This window comes from Acinonyx jubatus, chromosome B2 (genome assembly GCF_027475565.1).
Source record: "Acinonyx jubatus isolate Ajub_Pintada_27869175 chromosome B2, VMU_Ajub_asm_v1.0, whole genome shotgun sequence".
Lineage (NCBI taxonomy): Eukaryota > Metazoa > Chordata > Mammalia > Carnivora > Felidae > Acinonyx > Acinonyx jubatus.
Window position 1 is genome coordinate 136,410,406 of NC_069385.1, and position 25,701 is coordinate 136,436,106.

At 44.6% G+C, this 25,701-nt stretch overlaps 1 protein-coding gene across 3 annotated transcripts in view; it reads right to left on the bottom strand.

The window, feature by feature from the left end:
• Positions 1-11,900, bottom strand: part of DTNBP1 (dystrobrevin binding protein 1) — a 131,875-nt gene extending 119,975 nt beyond the window's left edge. Inside the window, exons 1-3 of one of the 3 annotated variants that reach the window (XM_027040339.2) lie at positions 11,676-11,888; positions 1,760-1,813; positions 471-521 (exon numbers count right to left, since the gene is read on the bottom strand). In XM_027040339.2, the coding sequence (XP_026896140.1) occupies positions 471-521; positions 1,760-1,813; positions 11,676-11,731 (161 nt within the window). In that variant the 5' untranslated portion in view covers positions 11,732-11,888. Of the gene's footprint in view, positions 1-470; positions 522-1,759; positions 1,814-11,675 lie in introns of all 3 variants that reach the window. The other 2 variants (XM_053223185.1, XM_053223186.1) reach the window with 2 other exon arrangements.
• Between the last annotated feature and the right edge of the window lie 13,801 nt (positions 11,901-25,701).

The following is a 25,701-nucleotide window of genomic DNA, read 5'->3' on the forward strand; positions in this document are numbered from 1 at the left end:
TACAGAGGTTTTTAATTTGTCTAAGTCCAATTTACCTATTTTTTTCTTCTGTTGTTTATGCTTTTGTTGCCATATCTAAGAAAATCATGCCTTTTAATATTAATCTGCATGCCAACAGGAGAGGAGTCGAGAAGAAATGGTGTAAAATTAAAAATCAAAGTAAAAGAAGTATCAAAGACTCAGATTCAAAATCAATGTTCTTACAAAAGAAAAACCAGAAACATAATAAATACACATAATAAAGTATTGATGAGCAAAGATAATAGTGATCAATCTGCTCAAAGTCTGAATGGCCTTTGCACCAATCAATGAAAAGTAAAAACCCTTCAGGGAAATGAACAAGTAAGTAATTTCTAATCACTATGTTTGGGTAAGATTTAGTTGTTTTACATTTTCTATTTATAAAATTATAAAATATTTTTAGGCAACAGTCAGAAGCATAATCTTGTTATTTAAATGAAAACACTTACCTGCTAAGTAATTCTAGTCCAGCAGAGTACTTTGGCAAATATGGAACAGTCCTGCCAAAAAAAACCCCACTTATTTTATTAAAATTCTTTCTGATTTAGGCCGACTAAAAATAAAAACAAAAACAAAAACCTATATGAGAATTTTGACATTATAATTATGATGTGAAATATTTTTAAATTACTAATGACAGTTTACCTAAACTTTTAGAGAAATGTACTACTTTATTTCACAATTAAAATACTGTAGGGGCACCTGGGTGGCTCAGTCTGTTGAGCATCTGACTTCAGCTCAGGTCATGATCTCAGGGTTCGTGAGTTTGAGCCCCACATCAGGCTCCCTGCTGATAGCAGAGGCTGCTTCAGATCCTCTGTCCCCCTCTCTCTCTGCCCCTCCCCCGCTCATGCTCACACTCTCTCTCAAAAATAAACATTTAGGAAAAAAATAAAATAATATAAATAAAACAAAATGCAATAAAATAAAATAAAATAAATTAAAATACTGTAATGTACTATCATCCATCACTTTGCCCTACAGATCCTTCTTAGCACATAATACAATGAACACTTTAATAAAATACTACATGATAAAAATTTTTTTTTTTAAAGCTCATAATCTCGGGGCACCTGGGTGGCTCAGCCAGTTAAGTGTCCGACTTTGGCTCAGGTCATGATCTCCCAGTTCATAGGTTCAAGCTCCACGTAGGGCTCTGTGCTGACAGCTCAGGGCCTGGAGCCTGCTTTAGATTCTGGGTCTCCCTCTCTCTCTGCCCCTCCCCTGCTCACACTCTGTCTCTCAAAAATGAATAAGTATTAAAAAATAATTTAAAAAAATAAAAAGCTCATAATCACTAGGTTGAAAGTGAAATTTGGTCATGCTTCACTTATTTAAAAAAAATGAAAAAGTTGCACAACACTGGTTTTCATACATGTCAAGTGACACAGCTAACAAGGCTCCCTTGCCAAGTATGGTTTCATTATTAATCTGCTTCTCGATAACACAGGACTTTTACTTTGTGTTCAATATACAGAAATGATTAATTGTGATCAAATAATAAAATAACCACTGGTTGTCCTAGAATGATACAACTACATCTCACCACTTCCTCAACCATTTTACAATTTTATCAGAAAACTTTCCAGTGTTAACAAAATTATAAATAATCAGATTGCAGTCAAATGTGCTCAACAAATGCAAAATTGATTAAAGTAACAATACTATTACAACTAGAGCCCCAACGTCGTCGTATGAAATTTACATCACAGGAAATTAAATCTTAGCACAGGCTTACCTTGGTTTGCTTTTTACTTTAGCTTCTTTTGACTTGTCACTTAAAGTCTTCAGCCTATAATTCAACAAGTAGAAAATATCACATCTTTACAGGTTAAGAGATTTCTTTTCAACCATAAATTTCACAGTTGTTATAATTTGAGGTCAGATAAGCTAATAATTTCTTGACAAGAATTAAGCACCTCTACAGACAAGTACTTGAGTGTTTACTGTAAGACACCCAAAACAGAGTATCTATAGCAAGCACCTTTGTATTTGTTCTTGCCCCAATCCCTTTTTTAGAAACAATCCCGAAGTGTGATCAGACTAGAGAAATGTCACTTAGCTGGCATCATTAGAAAAAGCAGCAGTTCACACAGGTGAATTTGGTAGGTAACAAAGATTATCAAAGCAGCACGTTTTATTAAGTAGATCTATAACCGGGCACTCAAAGCTCTTTAAGTACCGACATTTTGTGAAATTTTACACATTGATAAAAAGCTTTCTAAAGTATATTACAAACCTTTCTCATGAAAGAGGACTCAATACACTCTATTTAACATGTTCTGCTAACTCCAGGTCATTTTTATGAATACGATCGATTACGTTTTATGGCGAAACAGCCATCTCCTCAGACGTTTCCAAGCAAGGAATAGCTCTTCGCTTGCCAACGTGAGACCAATCTACGGGGATCTGAGTTTGTTTGGGATCCTGTGTCTGTTTTTTCTAAATTTAAGCGCTCTATCTCCAACACTGGTCATTTGGTTATCTGTGATAACTTCCTGCTTCTGCTGGCTACTTAACTATTGCAGCCTCCTCCCTCCCTATCTGCTTTTTTACTTTTTAAAAAAATTTACTTACTTATATTGGGGGGGGGGAGGGGCAGAGAGAGAGAATCCCAAGCAGGCTCTGTGCTGTCAGCATGGAGCCCAACGCAAGGCTGGAACTCACGAACCCGTGAGATCATGATATCAAGATCATGCTGATATCAAGACGCTTAACTGACTGAGCCACTCAGGCTCCCCACTATTTGTTTTAAATTACCGGGCTAGAAAATAGACAATGGGCCAGAAAATGCACAGAATAAATAGGTTCGCCTCTCTACATAACACGCAGACTTTGTACAATTTATTTTTGCCTCACTGGCCCGCTTTCACCTTCTTTTGGCTGTCGGCTCTGTACTATACAATAGAGGTTGCCAAAAAGGGACTACTAAATCATGAGCGACTCTCATATAAAATGCGATATTGCTGTAAATGTTCTTCTTAATGTGCATACTTCAACAAATACTCATTTCTAAATAGAGTGTGAAACACAGACCACAGTACCACCACTAGCCCCTAAAAAGTCTTTGGTAAAACTAGAAATAAGTGCACCTTCCTCTACGGACTTTACTGCTCCCAGCCAGAAACTGCCCTAACGTGCAAGCTGGCTCTCCTACGAATGCCCCAACCCTGTGTAGTTCACCACCACACGTCCGAGTCCTGACACAGGACTAGAGCTTTGTCAATAATGCCCAGCTAAGTACCAGAAAGGGCCTTTATTTTTTTTAAACAAACTGGAATGCCAATTTCATACAAGAAATGTTTACATTACTCTGTGGTTTCTCAAAAAGTAAGATAATGAGGAGATGAACTTTCCACATTGTTAAAGTGACTCTACAATCTCTTTAACTGAAAACTCATTTGTATATATCTCCCCAGATGAGTCTAGGGAGCTGTATGTAAAAAGTCTAAACTGTCCTACAGAAATAATATAAATTTCCAAGCTTACTTTGGCAACTGGTAAATCCGGTTTAGACTAAGATTAAGCAACACCTAGGAAAAGCTTTTCTGACAGTTACGCTCTATCCCCTCCACTCCAAAATTTGAGAAAGGCACTTAGCTGTACATCCCAGGTAGAATTATACTAGGATGGTGATACACAGCAGGACATTATGCTCACAAGGATTCTGGTATTATTTTTGGGGATTCAGGACAATTGCATACAGTTAGGTGGACAAGGATATTGCAAGGGAACCGTTAAGATCCTTTTTGGACCACTCTTATCATATGGTCTAGCAAATGTGGAGGTTGATATTTCAAAATATTTATTTTTTTTAATTTTTTAATGTTTATTTATTTGTGAGAGACAGACCATGAGTGGGGGGAGGTAGAGAGAGAGGGAGACACAGAATCCAAAGCAGGCTCCGGGCCCTGAGCTGTCAGCACAGAGCCCAACACGGGTTCAAACCCACGAGCTGTAAGATCATGACCTGAGCTGAAGTGGGACGCTTAACCGACTGAGCCACCCAGGCACTCTTCAAATATTTGTTTCTGATATAAACTTATACTTTCTCAATTATATCAAATTTGGGGTGCTCCTCCGCCCCCCAAAAAACAAAAACAAAAAATTAGTTTAGAATAAGAGAGAAAGAATGAATGTTACAGGCAGCTGAAAACAAAATCGCTGGGTCAGTAAGGGCTTCTCCGTGGGGCTCCTTAACAAGCATCTGCTTTAAAATTGGACCTTAACCAAACGTAATGTGTGGAACTTATTTGATCTGGAGTTGAACAAATCAACTATAAAAAGACATTTCTAAGAACCAGGAAATTTGATTATGGACTGGATAATTGATAATATCAAAGAATCAGTGTTAATTCAGTTAAGTATGACGTTGGCACTGAATGTATGTAATGTCTGTATTTTTTTAATTTAATGTTTATTTTTTAAGAGAGAGAAAGAGCATGAGCGTGGGAAGGGCAGAATCTAAAGGGGGAGAGGGAGACACAGAATCCAAAGCAGGACCCAGGCTCTAAGCTGTCAGTACAGAGCCCAATGCAGGGCTCGAAATCACTTACCATGAGATCATGACCGGAGCCGAAGTCAGACACCCAACAGACTGAGTCACCCAGGCACCCCTGTACTTTTTTTTAGAGATGCAAACTGATGTAGGAGAGATGTAGCAGACAAATCTAAGATTTATTTTATAACTGTGGGAGAGGCAAAGCAAATGTGGCAATAGTTGACAACTGTTGAATCTGAATAATGGATTTATGGGGTTCACTGTGTTATTCCAGTTTTTTATGTCTGAAATTTTATAAAAACATTTTTGTAATAAACAGTCTTTTAGATACTCTTTTCTCATCATGCTGTCTCCACATAAATCATGTGTGCCAAAATTCAGAACAGAAACTGATGGAGAAAACAAAGTAGCTCTAAGGAGATGAAAACAGTGAAGAAAGTTGAGGAGAGGAACACATAAAGGGTTACAATGACTATTATTCTTACTTTAAGTTGAGAAAAAACAAGGTCAGGTGAGTTTGTGTGTGTATATGTATACATATGTGTGTATGTATGTTTGTGTATAGATATATATAGATATAAATATATCTATACACATATGTTTAAGGTCAGGTATATTTAACAAGTGACAAAAAAAGCAAAACATTCCTTTCTGAAATACATCCTCAAAGCCCAGAATTCAACTAAAGGTAGCTTACTGTTTTTATTGTGCAATGATTCTCCTTAAAGCTTCCCACGGTGATTCTGTGCTGGGAACAACCCACTAATAAAAGCTATTTAATGTCCCACAATGTTATGACACACTAAGAAGGAAATACTGAGCCAGGTGTAATACCCCGGTTTCCTCATATATAAAACGGTAGTATTCTATTGACCACAAGAATTTGCCACAGGAATTAAATAAAATTCCAAATATGACTTTGGCAGCATTCTGTAAACAGAGCTAACTCAAATGAAAAGTATAATAAAAATGATCTCCACCAACAAAGGTAAGAAACTAAGTACGTTATTGGGTCAAGGTGAAATAAAGTAGAGATTCCTATAAAAGGCTTCCCCACCATTCCCAATCTTCTTCCTAATCCCACACTGTCCCCAGGAAGACATTAGTGCTGCTATGTGGCTATTATCAATTTAGACCTGACAATGGTCTTCTACCAAAAGCAACTAATTAATATACACTTTTGAGGTCAAAGCACCAAACCTCAAATTTACCCTGACACTGTTAATTTATTTTTATTTATTTTTATTTTCTTTTCTTTTTTAACGTTTATTTATTATTGAGACAGAGAGAGAGCATGAACGGGAGAGGGTCAGAGAGAGAGGGAGACACAGAATCTGAAACAGGCTCCAGGCTCTGAGCGGTCAGCACACAGCCCGACGCGGGGCTCGAACTCACGGACCGCAAGATCATGACCTGAGCCGAAGTCGGCCGCTTAACCGACTGAGCCACCCAGGCGCCCCTGTTAATTTATTTTTAGATTGTTCTAAAGACTTCACTTGATTTGCGACCAGCACGCTTATTTTTTTTAAGTTTGGCAGAAAAATATTAAAAATGGGGGCCTCTTATTAAGAAATGGAGGTGATTAGCAAAATGGCCCCCAAGACAGGTTTAAAAAGGAGATAAACAGAGTGATATAGGGAGCACTACGATGAAGGATGAGCAGAAAATGTGCTTTCTCCAGCTAACTCAGCCTCCCGGGGTGACCTTAACGGCATTCCATTTACTTGCACTTCAATTTCCTACTTGGCTCACCTCATCAGCTGTCGTGATTGTTGTAAAACACCACAAAAACATATTAATGAGCACATTTTTATCATTAAGGTGCAATTCCTTTAACGTTCATGTCTCCATCATTCTGACTTTAAATTCTGCTTGCAAATCCAAATCCAGTCTATTCTATTTTCCCGTTAATGTTTATCATACTTTTTTCCTCTGGAAAGAAAGAAAGAAAGAAAGAGAGAGAGAGAGAGAGAGAGAGAGAAAAGAAAGAAAGAAAGAAAGAAAGAAAGAAAGAAAGAAAGAAAGAAAGAAAGAAAGAAAGAGAAAGAAAGAACGAACAAACAAACAAGATCACGGAAACACAGCATGGATCACACTTAAAAGTACATGTGACCCCTAAGCTCTGAAGCCTGAGAGAGTCACACAAAAGCTGCACAAACCCAGGAAAGGGAGAGGGATTTAGACTATCTCTTCCCTAATTAACCCCAAATCCACCGTGTCAGTTCCGACCTGCCTCCTCAGGGTTTCTTAAACTTCCAATTGCTTCTTGGATGTCAGGCCGCACCTTACCTCTCAACAAATTCACAACAAATTCATGGTCAACTGCTTCTCTCTCAGAACTATTCTAAAATCCTTTTTGTTTGTAAATGACATCATTCACCTAAGACCCTTCAAAGCTACCACCCTCCATATTCCTCCACCCTTTTCACTTCCTCTATGTCCCAGTTTACCTGTCCACCCGGGGCCTGTCACAGGGCCTGTCACGTCCACCCGGGGCCTGTCACGTCCACTGGGGCCTGTCACGTCCACCCGGGGCCTGTCACGTCCACCCGGGGCCTGTCACATCCCCTTGCTTGTTAAATTCCTACCAGCATGGACTTATCATCTCTCCCCCGGCCCACGGCTACAGCCTCCCAAGTAATCTCCCCGCTCCACATCTCCAGCCCTCTCCCATCGCACCACCTCTCAAATTTCTTCCAGAAATACGGGCAAACTCCTACTACCTCCTCCCAAAAACCTTCAAATGGCTCAGTCGGTGTAAAAAATATGCGAGGGCCACCCTGTACAACGTAGCAACCGACTCATCCCCGAGCCCCTTCGCCTGCTTTACTGTTCAAGACCTCTTAGGACCTTCTAAGTATTCTGCCTCTCGTTAGAGGCAGAATAGAATGAGCCCAGGGACGTTATTTGCTGCCTGCCATGTTCTGTTGCTACCTCCCTGGCTTCCAGAATGGCGCCGGTCACAGAGTTAAGTGCTCAGTGAGGATTTGATAAATAAGTGAATTGAGCAGAGCACTTGAAGAGCCTCGGTTAGTCACTAACCTTCCCTCCCAGCTTCCTCTCCCACAACTGCTTCCGTCTTGGAAATGCCCTCACCCTAAGCCAGTACAATCCTTCCTCATTTCTTCAAGACCCAATCGAGGAGCCACTTTCTCTTTGAAGCCTTCTGTAAATGCATCTGAATTAATGACTCTTTTCCTCTGGGCTCACGCATGTATCACTTGTATCTTTTTCTTTTCTTTTCTTTTTTTAAGATTTTATTTTTAAGTGAGCTCTACACCCAATGCGGGACTCGAAGCTGCAACCCCGAGATCGAGTGCTGCACGCTCCACCGCCAGCCAGGCGCCCCAGATGTGCATCTTTAATGCTCAGTTCCTTCTGCTCCCACGACACCGCCCCAGTCTACAGCATCCAGAGCGCAGAGACTGTTTCAGTCACTTTTGTGGCCCCAGGATCTAGCCCGATACAGACACTAATTAGTAAAGAAAGTTGAGCATGTAGCCTCTTAAATCTTTTTTTTTTTTAATGAAATGAAAAAAGCTGCCATGACAAAAGGACACTTTGAGCGCATCACCTACTGTCCGACACTTAGTAGGAACTCACTAGTTATTAAATCAGGTTGAATATTGAGATTTTTTTTATCCTGCTTATTTAAAAGGTGAGTAGTCCTGGAAGAGTCAAAATTTTAGGCAAAATCTCACTATTTTACGACACTGAGTTAGATTATTAGATCCTCTCCTTTGAGCAGGTTTTGATACCACAGGAGGGAGCAGAGAAATAAGGCTGCAGGGCAGTGGGGGCCTCTGAGGGGGGAAACAGTACAAGGTTTCTATCCCTACTCACAAGAACCCAGAGCATCACAAACCGGAAACGCCAGGCGGTGACAGGTGGCTGTAAACCATCAGTATATCTGATCTTCAGTACCTGGAGGGTTCTGTGCACCCGATTACTTCAGTCCTGAGGCTTCTAGTCCTAACAGCTCAAAAGGTAAAACTCAAAGACCAGAGTGGATCTGAAGTGTGTGCTTCCATGTATCATCCAAAAGTTTCCCTCAGAGCTCAAGCCAATCCTTAAAAAGTGGATGTTCTATGTGAACTCTCCAAAAGGCTCTAAGAGCTCTAAGTGAAATCAAATTAAGACTCACTTAGGTGAGAAGAGGGTGAGGCCCAGAACCAATTCCCTCACTCCCGAGGCCCTTGGGGTCAGCCGGCCATCTGCTTAAGTCAGAATGAACATGATATAATTTCTGAGTTTATCTCAATTTTGATATAATTGTAACTTACAAAAAATTATAAAAAAAGACCCCAAGTCCACAGACAACCCAGTGGCCCCCAGCAGGCCATGAGCATCTCTGGCCACTCTGCCTTCATTAGAAAAAGTTGCATTTTTCTAAGTGTGGATGGCAGGTAGAAATCACTGTGTTCCTCAGGTGTGCTTTATCACTAATGGGACATTCCCTGGTGAGACTGATAAAGATAATCCTATTTCACTTAAAAAAAAAAAAAGTTAATTTGCCTACATTTAAGGTCTAGTTTCATGAATTCTCACAAGGTGAAAATGAACAGAAAAGCCCTGAGAGGGTACCACTCTGGGTGACCGTAAGGAGCAACACTGGAAACACTGAAGGAACTAGAAACAGACCGGCCTTCCTTCTGATTCCCTCGGGCAACCCAACACGGGAAATTTCCAATCATTTTAGAAGCCAGCTGCTTTGGTTTCTACAGGCATTAACGCAAGTGTTCTAAACGTGTGCCGGGCACAATTTGATCTTTTGGGGGAGGTGACGGCCATGTCCCTTTCACCTCTGGATCCCTCAGTGCCTTCGTGCAATATACACGTGGGCTGTGTTTAACTTCATCTTTCCTCGTCAAGGTAAAATATTCAATGACGTCAAATAGACTGATCTCAAGCTGAATATAGAAGAATTTACTAAGATGAATTAAGAGGAGTCTTTCTTGGCAAGGGTCGCATAGGAAATTTGTGAACCTGACAAAAATGAACATCAGAGTTCCGAGCTGACAGTCAGCTGGAAAACAGACATCACCTGGAGAGGAGTTATTTCCCTGCCAGGTGGCAGGCTAAATGGCACACACCGATCGTCTAGAGGTTTGTCAGCTGAGAGGAACCTGCACAGAAGAAGTCGACCAGGTGCCTAGATGGAATGAAAGCTCTCTCAGGGTGTCTAAATCCCAAAGCGGCCCCAGCCTATGACATTGTCAAGTGGTAAAGTCAGTTTCCAAGGGGTTCTAACCAGATCCCCCCAACCCTCTTCCTAACCTAAACTCTAAACTCAGGTTATCCAGATCTCCCAGGATGGTTTGGATCCAGAGTCGAGATTTCTAGGTTTAACCTCTTAAAAAAAAAAAATTTTTTTTAACATTTAATTATTTGGGGGGGGGGGGGGGGGGAGAGCAGGAGAGGGCCAGAAAGAAGACAGAGGATCCAAAGCAGGCTCTGCAAAGTGAGCACAGAGCCTGACGCAGGGCTCGAAAACTCAAACCATGAGATCATGACCTGAGCCGAGGTCAAAAGTCCGACGCTTAACCAACTGAGCCACCCAGGTGCCCCTGTAAGTTTAACGTTCTTAAGCAAAGGTCATGAGTATGAATGGGTTCTGAGGCATACGTACAACCTAGACAGTTACGGTAACTGCCAGAAGACGGACGGTTATGTCATCAAAGAATGTGGAAGTAATGATAACAGGGGCATACCAGATGGGTTTATCTATGACCATTCTCATGCTACAGGGAGACTATTCCAGTATCCTACCGAAATTCTTCAACAATTTACACTCAGAAATTACTCTTTCAATTTAAATGAGAAAAAAAAATTGCAAGCATGCAAATACACCATAAGCGAATGACTCCCATAGCATCTATAATATTCTTAAGAACTCCAAACCATAACTATCAAAAATGATTTACCTGTGGTCAGTGCTCAAGTATATACCAGTCTGTTACCACTCAGCACCCAAAAGGCAAACAATGCAAACATTTTTGTCCCATTAGATAAAATCTTAGCCAGCATCTTGCTCATTGGAAACTTAAAACCAGATGACTGAGATGTCCTCATTCAGAAAATTCTCCAAAGGATCTGTAAGCTAAAGGTAACAGATTCTTTATAAAAGGAACGCCTTTCCTAAAGAAAAAATCAAAATGAATTAGGCCCTAACTAGTAGCCACAAATGCCATAGGGCTTACTGTCCCACAGGCCGCGTTTTACACGTTAATTCATTAATCTGCCCAACCCTGTAAGTACCATCTTTATCGCCACTGTACAGTTGTGGAAACCGAGGCATGACAACTCAAGGAACTTGCAAAAATACAGTGGCTTAGTGGGAGAGAGGAGATCCCTACCAGTCTGGCGCGAGAGTCTACGCCTGTGGTTCCGGGACTTCACTCACTGCACACTGCAATCACCCGGAGGATCTTTAAAACCCCATCTCCTGCCTGATTAAACCGGTATGGGAGGCAACCTGGCATCAAGATTGCTAAAGGTTCCCAGGTGAGTCTACGCAAAGTTTGGGCACCGCTTGGTCTGCTCTTTTAACCACTAGCTGTATTAACAGTGTCGCTGTAGTGCTGCTGCTTCTCTTGCCCAAGAGTTTCTTCACCAAGGCGCCGAACTCGGGGCAAAAGCAGCGAGAGAAAACAAAAGGAAAAGAGGCGGCAGGCGAGGCCTGGGGGGTTCCGCGAGCGGGCCGCTCGAGAAAGCAGAGACTGGGAGTCCGCGACCTTCGCCCTGAGAAGGGGGCGGAGGGCCCAGCTCCCCGCGCGGCCGCAGGAGCCCGAGGCCCGAGCGGGCAGGTGCGTCGCAGGCTCCGGAGACCGAGGGGACGCGGGCCCAGTCCCACGGGCGGCGGAAGCGGGGGGCGCGCCGCCCGCCACGTGACTCCCCTCCCGCGGCCGCCCAAACGCCGGGACGGGGCCCGGCCGTCCTCCGCGCGCTCCGCAGAGCCGGCTTGCTGGAACCTAAGTTACTTAGCGCCGCCGGACCGACGCCGGAAAGTTCGTGACTCTGCTCGGCGGGGCGGGGACGGGAAGTGCGGGATGGGAACCGAGCACACTGGGTGCGCGGAGGGGAAGGAGGCGGCGTCCGGGGCCCCGGCCCGGCCCGGCCCCCGGCTCCTTTTCGTCTCCCGCCGTATACCCACCCGGAGGTGAAATCCTGCTGCACGCTCAGCAGCCGCTCGCGCAGTGTCTCCAGCATCGCCGCCGCCGTATCTCCCTCCCTCAGGCTTCAGGCCGCCGCCTCTGCTGCCACCCAGGGTCCGCTCGGCCGTCCCCACACCTGTCACCCGCGCGCCCCGCACACGCGCGCCTGGCCCCGCCCCCGACTCGGTCGGCGCCCGGCGCCGCAGCCCCTTCCGCGTTCCCGCCCCCCTCTCGGGCGCTCCCGCCCTGCCCCCGCCGCGCCCAGGCCCGCGCAGCCGCAGTGGGCCGCGCCGGCCTCGGGCTGCGGAAAGGGGGCGGGCCTTCCCTTGCAGCTGAGCAAAAGATGTCTTTTTGCAGCCCGAGCCGGGCCCTCTCGTTTTTCTCTAAAACACAAGTGGCATCGTGAAAGAATGTTTTCAGTTGAGGGCATCTTTGAGAGCAGCGTTGGTTTTTACGACTTGGAAGAGAATTGGATAAATTTCTTGCACAGAGTGAACATCCCTGAAGCAAACCTTCATCGCCTGGGTCCGGGAACTGACCCCAGGGACTTTGCCCTTGGATGAGAGAATTAACCATTCTAAGCCTTGGTTTCTTAATTCATAAAATGGGAAGGATAATCAACTGTTTCCACATCACCACTTTTCCACTTCAACCTCCATGAGGCTTTTGTGCCCTTCACACCAAAGGAGGTCGCCTTTGTCAGGTCACTGGTGAGCTCCATGTTGTCAATGCCATTTATCACGAATCTGCCCTGATTTTTTTTCTCGACTTTTCAGTGACCCTCAAAGCAATACCTTATACCATTTTTAAGACACATTCTTCTCTTGCCTTCAGGGACATCATACTTCTATTCTCCCTTCCTGTCCAGTCTTATTTCAACAGTTGCTCCCAAGTCTCCATCACCAGCCTCCTGCTCTTCTCCATGTGCACTCTACCATGCTGGAAATTCTATCAAGGCAGTGATGGACGCCCAATTCTCTATCTTCAGCCCTGTCCCCGCTCCTGCTCCTTCAATTCATACCAGTTGCTTACTTAACATGTATCGGATAGGCATTTCAAACCCAACATACCCCAAATTGAAAATGTGATTGCATATTCACGTCCTAACTTGCTCGTCCTCCAGTCTTTCCCATTTCAGTAAATGGTACCACCAAATTGCTCAAATTAAGCCACCTGAAATCACCCATTTCCTCACTTCCTCATCCCCCATATTAACTCATCAGGTCCAATCCAATCCACTCTATTTCTTTTCTTATATATAAATTTTTTTATTTATTATTTTTGAGAGAGAGAGAGAGAGAGAGAGAGAGAGAGAGAGAGAGAGAATCCCAAGCGGGCTCTGTACTGTCAACGCAGAGCCCGATGCAGGGCTTGAACTCACGAACTGTGAGATTATGCCTTGAGCTGAAACCACGAATTGGATGCCCAACCAACTGAGCCACCCAGGTGTCCCCACTCTATTTCTAAAATATTCCTGGGGCACCTGGGTGGCTCCGTCGGTTAAGCGGCCGACTTCGGCTCAGGTCATGATCTCGCGGTCCGTGAGTGCGAGCCCCGCGTCGGGCTCTGTGCTGACCGCTCAGAGCCTGGAGCCTGCTTCGGATTCTGTGCCTTCCTCTCTCTGACCCTCCCCTGTTCATGCCCTGTCTCTCCCTGTCTCAAAAATAAATAAAATGTTAAAAAAAATTAAAAAAATAAAATATTCCTGGAACCTGCTCCCCTTTCTCCATCTTCACTATAGTCACCCTAGTCCAAGGCACTGTCAACTTTTACTAGGAACACTGACAGGTCCCCTGATGCTACTCTTTTGCCATCTACACCCTTGTAATCCATCCTTGACATGACAGCCAAAGAGGATTATCTAAAAGAGCAATCAGATCAGGTTGCTCTCCTGCTTTAAAGCCTCCAGTTGCTTCCTGTGCCCTCAGAATAAAATTACAAAGTCCTAAAATTTGAACCCTTCCTGATAGTCTATCCAAGGCAAGCACAGTTGACCCTTGAATAACACAAGTTTGCACTGTGTGGGTCCACTAATATGCAGATTTTTTTTTCAATAAATACAGTGGAGGGGCGCCTGGGTGGCGCAGTCGGTTAAGCGTCTGACTTCAGCCAGGTCACGATCTCGCGGTCCGTGAGTTCGAGCCCCGCGTCGGGCTCTGGGCTGATGGCTCAGAGCCTGGAGCCTGCTTCCGATTCTGTGTCTCCCTCTCTCTCTGCCCCTCCCCCGTTCATGCTCTGTTTCTCTCTGTCCCAAAAATAAATAAACGTTGAAAAAAAAAATTTTTTTAAATAAAAATAAAAAAAATAAATGCAGTGGAAATTTTTTGGGAGATTTGTGACGATTTGAAAAAGCTTGAAGATGAGCTGCATAGCCTAGAAATACAAAAAAAATAAGTAAAAAAAAAATTAGGTATCATTGTAAGAATACAGTATATAATACATATACAAAATATGTGCTAACCTACCATTTATTTTATATAGATAAGGCTTCTGGCTAATAGTAGGCTGTTAGTAGTTAAGTTTTGGGTTTTCAGGAAATCTAAAGTTACATGTGAATTTTTGACTGGGAGGGGATCTGTGCCCCTAACCCCTTTTTCAAGGGTCAATTGTACTACCCGCCTATCATGACCTTGACATTTAAGCCACAGTAGCCTTGTGTGTGTGTTCCTTGAAAAGTCCAGGTTCAGTTCCACCTTGAGGCCTTTTCAGAAGCTTTTCTCCAGCATGTTGCATTGCTGGCTTCTTCTTGGCATTCAGATCTCAGCTTAAATATCATCCCTTTAAATAGGTCTCCCCAGATAATTCAACTTACCTATGTAATCACTTCCTATACACAGCCTGCTTCTCAACTTAGTACACATCACTATCTGACAATTTATCTAATATTTGTTTAATTAAGAAAAAGTTCTTTACTACTTTTTTTTTTTTTACACCATTTATTTTCAATTCAGGACTGGGACTAGGGTGAGGCAGGTGAGGTGTTCATTTCAGGTGCAAAATTTAAGGGCAGCCAGAAAGCTCAGTATTCAAGATGAATAATCTTTTTTTAAATTTTTTTTAATGTTTATTTCTGAGAGAGGGCGAGCAGGGGAGGGGCAGAGAGAGAGAGAGAGAGGGAGACACAGAATCTGAAGTAGGCTCTAGGCTCTGAGCTGTCAGCACAGAGCCTGATGTGGGGCTCGAACTCACTGACCACGAGATCACGACCTGAGCTGAGGTCAGATGCTTAACCCACTAAGCCACCCAGGCACCCAAGATGAATAATATTTTAATTGCATTATTTTTAAAAATTCAAAATTTGTAAAAATTCATGCAAAAAACAAATCTGATTCACAAAACAAATGTTTAAATAAAGACTAGATCCAAGATGGCTGGGATTGAATGGGGCAAGTGAGATGGACTATGTAAGGACAGGCCCAATATAAACCCCCCTCATCTTAGTTAGCTCTGTATGCACCTAAAACAGTGAATGGTACATAGTAAACACCCAGGAAATATTGAATATTGATAGTTTTGTTGGAGGAATCCAATAAGATAAACCATGTGGCTTCTGGTTGGGGGGAACACCTCTTCTCCCCACTTGATGATTTCTTCCACGTGGAGAAATCTCCTCCACGATGTAACACACTCTAGGTCTTTCCCGGACGAGGAGAGGTGACTATATAGGTTAGTGAGCTAGGAACAGAGGAGCCTGGCCCCATCCTCTCTTCTTTATCTTGGCTGAAAACTTCCAGCTAGAAACACTCATTCTGTTCCATAAGGACCGGTGCCAGGTGAGGAGGTCGGGGTGACTGGTATTTTCTGTAACTGGATGGGCAAGTCTTAATCTGAGGTTCAGTAAGAGGAATTCTGCTCGCCCATGAATATTGTATAAGCCATGTGTTTCGTCAGCCTTACCAGAAATGAAAGTGATGTTCCTGCCACTTTATGCTGACACTCTTATTTCTCAGTTGGTCCAGACAAGTAAGAAGAGGGGTGCTGTTTACTGAGCCCTCCCCCCACCTCCCAGAAATACTACCTGGTACAGAGAAGGTGATCAAATGATGAGGTCTATAGAGACGGATGCCTCAGTATCTAGTAGATTGGGAAACCACAGCTACTGGGAAATAATAAGCTTTTATTATTGCAATTCAATTAAATAAACACCTCTGCTCATAAATTTTCAATCTACTAAATTTCATGGGTTCCTACAAGGCACCAAATCAGAACAAAAAGACTCTGCCCGTCACTAGAGAATAGCCTTTACTTGTTGTGCCCAATCATTTTTGTTTTGACATCACCTTACTGGTCTGTGGTATGTTTGTGCCTTGTTTTGAGGTGTTTTATGAACATTTTTAATCCCTTTTAACTTTAATCCCATTTTTATTTTGTCTGTTAAAGCCAAAAACAGTGGAAGCTTTAAAAGGACTAATAAATAAGGGGCACTTGGGTGGCTCGGCCAGGTGAGTGTCCTAGTCCTGATTTCAGCTCAAGTCATGAGCTCAAGGTTTGTGGGATCGAGCCCCATGTGGGGGCTCTGAGCTGACAGCATGGAACCTGCTTGGGATTCTCTCTCCCCTCTCTCTCTGCCCTTTCCCTGCTCACACATGTGCTCATATCTCTCAAAATAAATGAATAAACATTTAAAAATGTATAGATATTAAAAGGGCTAATAAGAAAGAACAGGGATAAGCAAAAGTAAGCTTTAGAAAATGAATGGGAAGAGAAAATGACTACTATTACGTGAGTCGTTTTGGAGGAATGATTAAGGACCAAGATTTGAAGCATGTGACGCATTATGTTGATTTAAGTGATGGTAATTAGCTGGAAACCAGGAAGACTGATTTGCAAAATGAAAACAAAAAACAAATTTTTAAGAACAGTTAGAGAACCAACATCAATATTAACAGCTATTGGCCTAATCTTAACTCAGCAACTGGTCGAGAGTTGATTTGCAAACATATTAGCAAAGCACAGAGAAAGCTTTGGTGATAAAACTTTGGGGACAAGCATAAAGGCTGTGTAAGAAGGCCCCTATGCTGGGGCTGCTGGGGCACCTGGGTGGCTCAGTAGGTTGAGGTGGATTTTGGCTCAGGTGATGATCTTGCGGTTCATGAGTTTGAGCCGTGCATTGGGCTCTGTGCTCACAGCTCGGAGCCTGGAGCCTACTTTGGATTCTGTGTCTTCCTCTCTCTCTGCTCCTACCCTGACACATTCTGTCTCTGTCTCTCTCTCTCTCAAAAATAAATAAACATTAAAAAAATTTTTTTTTTTTTTTTTTAAAAGAAGAAGGCTCCTATACTGGGGCACCTGTGTGGCTCAGTCAGTTAAGGTGGTGATTTCAGCTCAGGTCATGATCTCACAGTTTGTGAGCTCGAGCCCTGCGTGGGGCTCTGTGCTGACAGTGAAGAGCCTGCTTGGGATCCTCTCTCTCTCTCTCTCTCTCTCTGCCCCTCCCTCTTTCTTCCTCTCACAATAAATAAACTTAAAAAAAAAAAAAAAGAAGGCCCCTAAACTATTGCTTCCGTGGACCATCAACATTAGCATCAGGTGGAAGCTTGTAGCAAATGCAGCATCTCAGGCCCCACCCAGACCTGCTGAGTCAGAACGTGAATTTTCACAAGGTCCCCAGGTGATTCATATGGATTTAACATGTGAGAAGCACAGCCCAAGGAAATCGGTTCCTTGTGTCAATGGATTCTTACAGCAGGCGTGATAAATGAGAATTTGGTGGAATTGGAACCAAAGAGAAAGATGCTATAAAAGATGCTATAGAACCCAGAGGATTTCACACTTTATTGGCAAACGTCCCTTTCAGTAACTGAAAGGCACTATTGCCATTTGAGTTACAGGAATCATAGATCTGTAGAGAGATCTACAGTGCACTAATATTAGCTTATTTGTCTTTCTTTTCTTAAACCGAGATGTAAATATTTTTGGTATCTTTAATTTTAAGTGGTTAAAGATGCCAGAAGAAACCATTTAAAAGCTATAAAACTGTTTCTTTGAAGCAATGCGCAGTTCCAAGAATAAGGTAAGCTATGGAAGCCGGAAAGGTAATATCAGCGTGGCATTTTGAAAAGGAAAGCAGAGACAGGACCCAGAGAGGCAGAGGAGCTCCTTCTAACATGCAGGAACAAAGGTTATAACAAGTTGAAGAATAAAATAAACTAGGTAACAGGGGAGGACATCGAAGTCTGACGCCAGAAGGTGACAGACACTGAGAAGGCAAATACTGTCTGGAGAGACACTCAGCACAGCCAGGTTGGACAGGGAAGAGAATTTTCAACACGAACCAATGTGAATGAACACTGAGAGGCAGTTCACCTGAATCTATTTATGTTTCAAAAACGTACCACACTATCATACAATGTAATCGGGCACCTAATCTCACCTTTCTGCTCCTGTGAAAAAAAGAAAGTTACTGCACAGTGCGTTGGAGTAGGAAACCTCTTCGTTTTTGCTAATCTGTGTTTGGCTCCGTATGGTCTATGAAGTATTCCTAAACAACTAAGTGACGCCATTCATTAAGTTGGAGGAACTCTACACGGCACAGGAGACCACGTGATATAGTCCTATAAATAAGTGGTTTTCCCCAGAAAAAGTTATTTCTCAGAGATGACATCTTCTGCACCACTACAGAGTGGTAATCCACACTGAAGCGTTTTAATAAGAATTAGGAGCACCAAAAAAAAAAAAAAAAAAAAAAGAGAGAGAGAGAGAATTACTATCTGTGGTTAACTCTCAGCTTAATATAGGCAAAGTGGAAAAGATCCTAATCATTGAAAAGGATTGAAGAAAAAAGCAAATGGTAGGTTCTAGCACGCAAAGAGTTAGTTCTTCTCTGTCCACACATCAGGGGAAACTGATACTTAGTCTAGTATGAAAATAGAAAGGGTCCTTTACATGCAGTTAAATTGATGGTTCTCAACCCCTGGCTGCACTTTAGAATCACTGGAGGAGCCCCTATTCCTGGGGCCAATCTCAGGACACTGAATTTTTTTGGTTAATTTTGAGCTTTATTTTTGAGAGCAAGAGAGAGAGACAGAGTATGAACGGGGGAGAGGCAGAGAAAGAGGGAGACACAGAATCCGAAGCAGGCTCCTCCAGGCTCTGAGCTGTCCCCACAGAGCCTGACACAGGGCTTGAACTCACAGAACGTGAGATCATGACCTGAGCCGAAGTCTGACGCTTAACCAACTGAGCCACCCAGGTGCCTGAAACAGGGTGCTGTCGAAAAAAAACCCACCAGACGCCGAATAGTAGCGAGGCAAGGTTTTATTCATGGCCGGGCCAAACCTGATCTTAAGGAGGAAAGTGCAGAGAATGACCCCAAACAAAGGCAACAGTGAGTTTATATGGATTTTAGCGAGTCAGAATACATCACTATTTGGTTAACCAATTACAACTTACAGCATTTTATGATAGCCAATTATATTGTGACACACAGACGTTAGTTTTGGCGGGAACCTATCAATTTAAAGGTCTTTGTCCTAAGAGGGTTTAAAATGACCAGTCATAGTTAGACACCTGAGATGCCATAGGGCGGTGAGTACTTGACTTTTTACATGTTGGTCTTGCCTAGGCCAGATCTTGGTAGAGGGGGTGGGGGAGCATTTTGCATCCTAAGTTATCTATTCAGCAAGCAGAAGCGAGATAGGGCGGTTAGTAATTTCCAATAACCCTAATAGGGAACTACATAAACCTTTTATCTCAACTATTCATGAAAGGTGAGTTTAAGCCGAACTTATATACAATACACTTTCTGATATCCTATAAGTTGACCTATTACAGTGCCCCCCCCACAACACTGATTTAATCAGCGTGAGCCCCACCTCCCAGCCCCCGCCAGTGCCTTCAAAGGGCCAGCAGCCCCATCACTTTGGTTTGTGAACAGTCGGTGCAGGGACCTGAGCTCCGCAGGCTCTGCCCAACACTCTGTGCCGACTGACCCTGAAGGCCACAGTGTGGGGGGTCCAGGGAACTCGCTTGTCCTGGTGCCGCATGAGGGAGGCCGAGGCTCTGTCGGGGTCACAGGTGTGCTCAGGCTGCCCCAAGGCATGCGGTCTCTTTGCAAACATGTGTACACAGCAAAGGGAGGAAGGCTCTAGAACCGGCCGCGTCCTAGACTGGGCCAGGCCTCCAGAACTGGAAAGGTCTTGCTGCCTTTCGGGGAAACAACGCTCTGGTGTCGTGAGCAGCTCTAATAGCCATCGTGCCAGCAAAAGTGTTCCTCGTCCCTCCTCCTGATGCCTCCTCCAGTCCTGTTGATTTCTCGGAGTGACCTCTCTGCTTCCATTTTTCACTCTTTCTAATCTCTGCTCTTCCACGGACGGCCGCTGCCCCGTGGATCCAGTGTCTCATGTCTCTCTCTCTCTCTCCATGCCTCTTGTTTCTTTCTTCTTTTAAAAAAATTTTTAATGTTTATTTATTTTTCAGAGAGAGAGAGAGAGAGCGTGAGCAGGGGAGGGGCAGAGAGAGAGAGGGGGAGACAGAATCCAAAGCAGGCTCTAGGCCCCGAGCTGTCAGCACAGGACCAGATGCAGGGCTCAAACCCACAAACTGTGAGATCATGACCTGAGCCAAAGTTGGACACTCAACCGACTGAGCCATCCAGGCGCCCCCATGCCTCTTGGTTTCTACCATTGCTACTGACTGGGCCTCTCCCTGGTGATTAGAAGAAAGCTCTAAATGCCTTCATTGTTCTTTCTTTTCACAGAGAATGCCTCAGATAAGCAAAGTTCCGGCACCCCACCCCCACACCGTCTCTTGTTAGACTTGCCGGTAGGCTAAGACCAGTCCCCAACCTCGTCTACTGTGACCAGGTTGCAGGTCAGCTGATGGAAAACAGGGGCAAGAACTGCTTTCACCCTTTGTGTGTGTGTGTGTGTGTGTGAGTGTGAGTGTGTCTCCTAAAAGGGGACTCTGAGAGGATGTTTCTTAGACTGTTCAAGGGGGAAATAAGCCTAGAATAGCTAAATTAGAGACCAGGTACCCAGTGTGTGCCTAGCAGTGTTCTGCTTGAGTTGCTTCGATTCTGAGGTTCACATACAGTCAACAGTAAGGTTTCAAACCCTGCCTTTCTGACGTGCTGGGAATCTCAAAAAGGGAGGAAAGAAAGCTCACGTGCACAAAAGCACTGGATTCCTCTGTTTTAACTCGTGGATTGTCTCCGTTTACGCACACCAATGGAAGTAAACAGATGTATTTGTTGTCTCGATAAACCGTCTTATATGCCGATGAAAAGGTTGTGGAGTATATTGAACGGTCTGTGCCCCTATTGTTGGGGTTCTGCTCCTGAAACGAGTCTAGTTTCCTGTGCTCATCCACTCCTAATTAGGCACCCCTCATTGCCTGGTGGTATCTGTGGAATTGCCTGTGAAAACATGGCACTAAGAGAGCATGAACTTTTCACGCAACTTCACCTTTTTTAAATACAGGAAATGTCACAGGAGGGGGAAAAAAAAAACAAAACAAAGCAGGGGCCCCATTCTCCCCCACCCCCCTCCCCGGAGGCTGCAGTGAAGAGGAAACACTGAGTTTTTTCCAGGAGAGTAAGACGACCTCGAAGGCAGGGAGGGAGGACGGCAACACATTCCGTCTACCGATTTCCCATCGCTTCCTAAAATTTCATCCCTCGGCCCAGCAAGCCCGGTGTCCTCACGGTTTTCTGCCACATCGTCTACTCCACAAACACCTGTTGAGGCCCTACCTATTAGGTATTCTAATACATTCCAGGGACACATTAATGGTATTGATGTTATCTTAAACTATTATAATGATGGCGATTGCAATCATTTACTGATAGCACGCTTGTGTCGGGCAGGGTTCTCAGCACTTTACACATATTTTTTTGTTTACTTTATTTTATGTTTATTTTTTTAATGTTTATTTTATTTTAAGAGAGAGAGAGTGTGTGTGCACGTGAGTGGGGGAAGGTCAGAGGGAGAGAGAGAACCCCAAGCAGGCTCCACACAGCACAGAGCCCAACGTGGGGCTCAGATTCATCAACTGTGAAATCGTGACCTGAGCCGAAGTCGGACGCTCAACTGACTGAGCCACCCAGGAGCCCCAGTTTTAAAAAAAATTTTTTTTAATGTTTTTATTTATTTTTGAAGGAGAGAGAGAGACAGAGCATGAGCAGGGGAGGAGCAGAGAGAGGGGGAGACACAGAATTCGAAGCAGGCTCCAGGCTCTGAGCTGTCAGCACAGAGCCCGACGCGGGGCTCAAACTCACACACTGTGAGATCGTGACCTGAGCCGAAGTCGGATGTTTAACAAACTGAGCCACCCAGGTGCCCCCCAGGAGCCCCATTTTTTTGCCCATTTTAGCGATGAGGAAATAAGGGACAGTCAGGCACCAACGAACCCAGGAGGAGTTACTAGGCTAGAGGTGAGGCGATTGGTGTTTTGCATGTGGCTGTGACAGCCCAGATGGAGGCTGCCTGGCCTAGATAGACTTTGCCTTGGAAGGAGTCCCAAAAGGAGGCCTGTCATTGGGGCCCACCTGGGAAATTGAAATCCAGCTGTGTCACCGCAAACTGCTGGAAGGTGTGTGTGCTTCGCTGCTCAGGTTGGACCCCTGGCCCAGCTTTCCAGGGCCAGCTCCTGGCAAATGGCACCTGGTCATATGGAAGCTGGGGCTCCCCTGATTGTGTGGTTATCTGTGGTTCCCCCATGGCAGGGGGACCCCTCCCGGACTGGCAAGACCCTAGAGGGAGAGAATAGTGAAGACAGAGAGCCCGCCGGTGTTAGGAGCGGGGTAGGGGACGGGCAGGCCATGCCCGTGCCAGATACTTTTGCACTCTGCCCTTTGGAAGGGAGTCGGGGAGGGGGCCCCGCCTGGGATCCTGCTGCCGAGATTCAGGCTCAGGTGGGAGGAGACTTTCCTTATGGGAACCAGAGGCTTCCCAGCGTAAATGTGAAGCAGAAACCTGGGTGGGTGGGTTTTGAGCCTGGACTCTAGGGGCGAAGAAGGCCAGGTGGTCGGCTCAGGCGGGGGAATCTGTCCATCCTCTTGGCCAAACCCCGCTTCTGCCTCTAATCACAGACAGTGGGTCACCTCCAGGTCATTACCAGCCTCACTTCCTCAAACTCAGAGGACTAAGGCACTGCCTGTATGACTGCAGGAAGGCAGTCAGCGTTCTGAGTCACCTACACGGCGGTGCGATCCCGGTGGTCACACAGAACCCACCGATACTTGCCTGTAGAAAATAACCCTTCTGGAGCATCCAGCCTCAGGAAACGGTCCCAAAGTCCATCAGACGTTTCCTCCGCTCACACGCTCTGGGAAAGGATTGGTGAGGCAGGACATCCTGGCATCTTGGAGTTGAGCCTTGAGGGAGTGGTGAGTCGGAACCATGTTACTGTCCCCAGACCCCCTTGTTTATACTCCTACAGGCTACCATCTGGAAATTACCCTCTGGGCCATATTGACTATGGTCGCTCTCTCTTTTAATTGCCTTATCTACTCACAGGGGACCATAAACATCCTGTCTTCACCTTTCAATAGAGAGCATCGCCACTAAATGTCTGTGATACCTTGTTGCATTTTCACAACTGCAGCCCTAAATCAAATCAGATCTGGGAGCTTATCCCACAAGCCAAATGGAATTCAGCCAAGGATCAGATCCAGCCTTCAAACTGGCCCTTTTTCCTCTCTTCATTGTCATATCTTTATGGCTTTTTGCTTTTGAGGCAAGCGCATTTGACCCAAACCTGATGACGTGTTTGAGTGGGAAGAGAGTTTCCGTTAACTCCCTGTTCCACATCTATCGCTAATTTAACCTCTGATGTGAAGTCTCAAGTTCTTTGCTCTAAAAATAGCTAGGGGATGAAATGGGAGTGGAAGGGAAGATCAATCAGAATTTGGTTAAATGCCAATACATTCCCCCTGTCCTACCCATGCTTTGTCTTCACATCTACCATCGGAGGGAGGAAGGCCTGGGTCCATACATGTCACTACTCCTCCCCATCAGAATTCACCCACCTGTTTTAAAAAGTGCCTTTATTTATTTTGAGAGAGAGACAGTGCGATTGGGGAAGGGGCAGAGAGAAGGAGAGACAGAATGGCAAACAGGCTCCGAGCTGCCAGCACAGAGCCCGATGAGATCATGACCTGAGCCAAGATCAAGATCGGATGCCTAACCAACTGAGCCACCCAGGTGCCCCAGAATTCACCCACATTAGTGAACACTGGATAGCACAATCTCTGTGGGGACACTGTTCACCTTTGGAAAGTTTTTGGAAAATTAGCTAACTTTCCCTTAGAAATCTGACCTTATGCAAACGTCCTTGGAAAATTATTTTTGGAAAAGAAAACAAGTATTAAATTAAAGACTTCCTGCCAACAATCTCAATATAATGGTGCTTTATCAGCTTTTAGTAGAAATGCAAAACTACAATGGTTTATGCTAAATATATCCTGTTGAAATGAAATTTAAGTTCCAGCAATTAAAATAGTACATCAGTCTTTTTAAAAAAATTTTTTTTAAATATTTTATTTTATATTTGAGAGACAGAGACAAAGAGACAGAGTGTGACTGGGGAAGGGGCAAAGAGAGAGGGAGACAGAATCCAAAGCAGGCTCCAGGCTCTACGCTGTCAGCACAGAGCCTGAGGCGGGGCTTGAACTCAGGATTGGTGAGATCATGACCTGGGCTAAAGTCAGCCACTTAACTGACTGAGCCACCCAGGCGCTTTGTACAAGAGTCTTTTTTATTCATTTGTTACAGAACTAACATTTCCAGCATTTTTAAACTACACACACACACACACACACACACACACACACACACACAATTCCCTGCAATGGAATTCAGTAGGTCTTATAATTTAGACTTAATGGCATTAAGGAAGTCTGTTTTTTGTTTTGTTTTGTTTTGTTTTGTTTTTTTAAACTTAGTGTATTGCTACCTATTGACATTCCAGTTCTGCGTCTTCTACTTTGGCCAGCTGTACAATTAAGTTATTCATTTCCAGATGGTACATTAAGAGTATGGTCCTTGGTTGTAACGTTAGCTTGTGTGTTTATCTGACACACAAATGACTCTGGAGGTCTCGACTCTTAGCAGCTAATTAGTCATTTAACAACAGACAGCCTCAACTATTTTTCTCACGGTCTAAGCCACTGTACGACCAGATGGTGACCCCATGAACACTTGCTCTCTCAGCCTGGAGGCTGACCCTTGGGAGCTACGATGCTTCTGAGCAGCAGGAAGGTTTCGGAGTTCAGAGCCGGCATGGCGTGTGGGGATGAGCTGGTGCGCTTGTCCCGTCACACGGCGAAGGGGGGGGGGGGGGGTGGACACGGCCCCGCGTACCGGGCGCACAGATGTCAGCTGCCGAAAAGAGCTCTTCCTCTTCATTTTCAGTCTATGCTGTTTGCCAGTTTGGAAGACTGAGGTTCAGAAAGATGGAGGTCATACGTCGGACGTCTTAAAATTCTCAATCTGTAAGCCTGGAGTGATTTGGGGCTTCATTTCCAAGAGCCATCTCAGTGTTCTGACGGCTCTTAGTGAACCTCATGATTAGCCATATAGATGATTTAAGGTCAAAATGCCATCAGGCTATATTGTCACCTTTTATGGTTTTTGTTAAATTAATAGAGCTGTAGGATCAGGTGATGGAAGGAAGGAGACGTGTAGTTTCATTTTTTACATTGTGGAGTTGTCATGGGCGTGGTTTTCTTGAAACTTTCATCGCGCACGCACGCGCGTACACGCACGCAGAGGTCAGTCCCGCTTCAAGCTCCATGCTCAGCCTCTGCCCTCCTGAGGTGCAGACCGGGTCTGGGCTCAGTAGAGCCTCGTGGAGTGTAAGAAGACTAAGGCCTGGTCTGTGCTCGCTTTTGCTCTTCCTCTGTCTTGTGGTTTTAGGTTTTCCTGGGCAAGGCAGGGAGTATGAGGACATCCCCAGGTTAAGGGGGAAGACGTTTCCCTGAACTAGGCACGGATATAATCCTCTAAAGAGAGCCTGGGGTCTGTGTCTGCCTCCCTTGGCCCCTCCTGTGTTCTGACACGGGTAATCTGACTCCTCTCTCCCCCT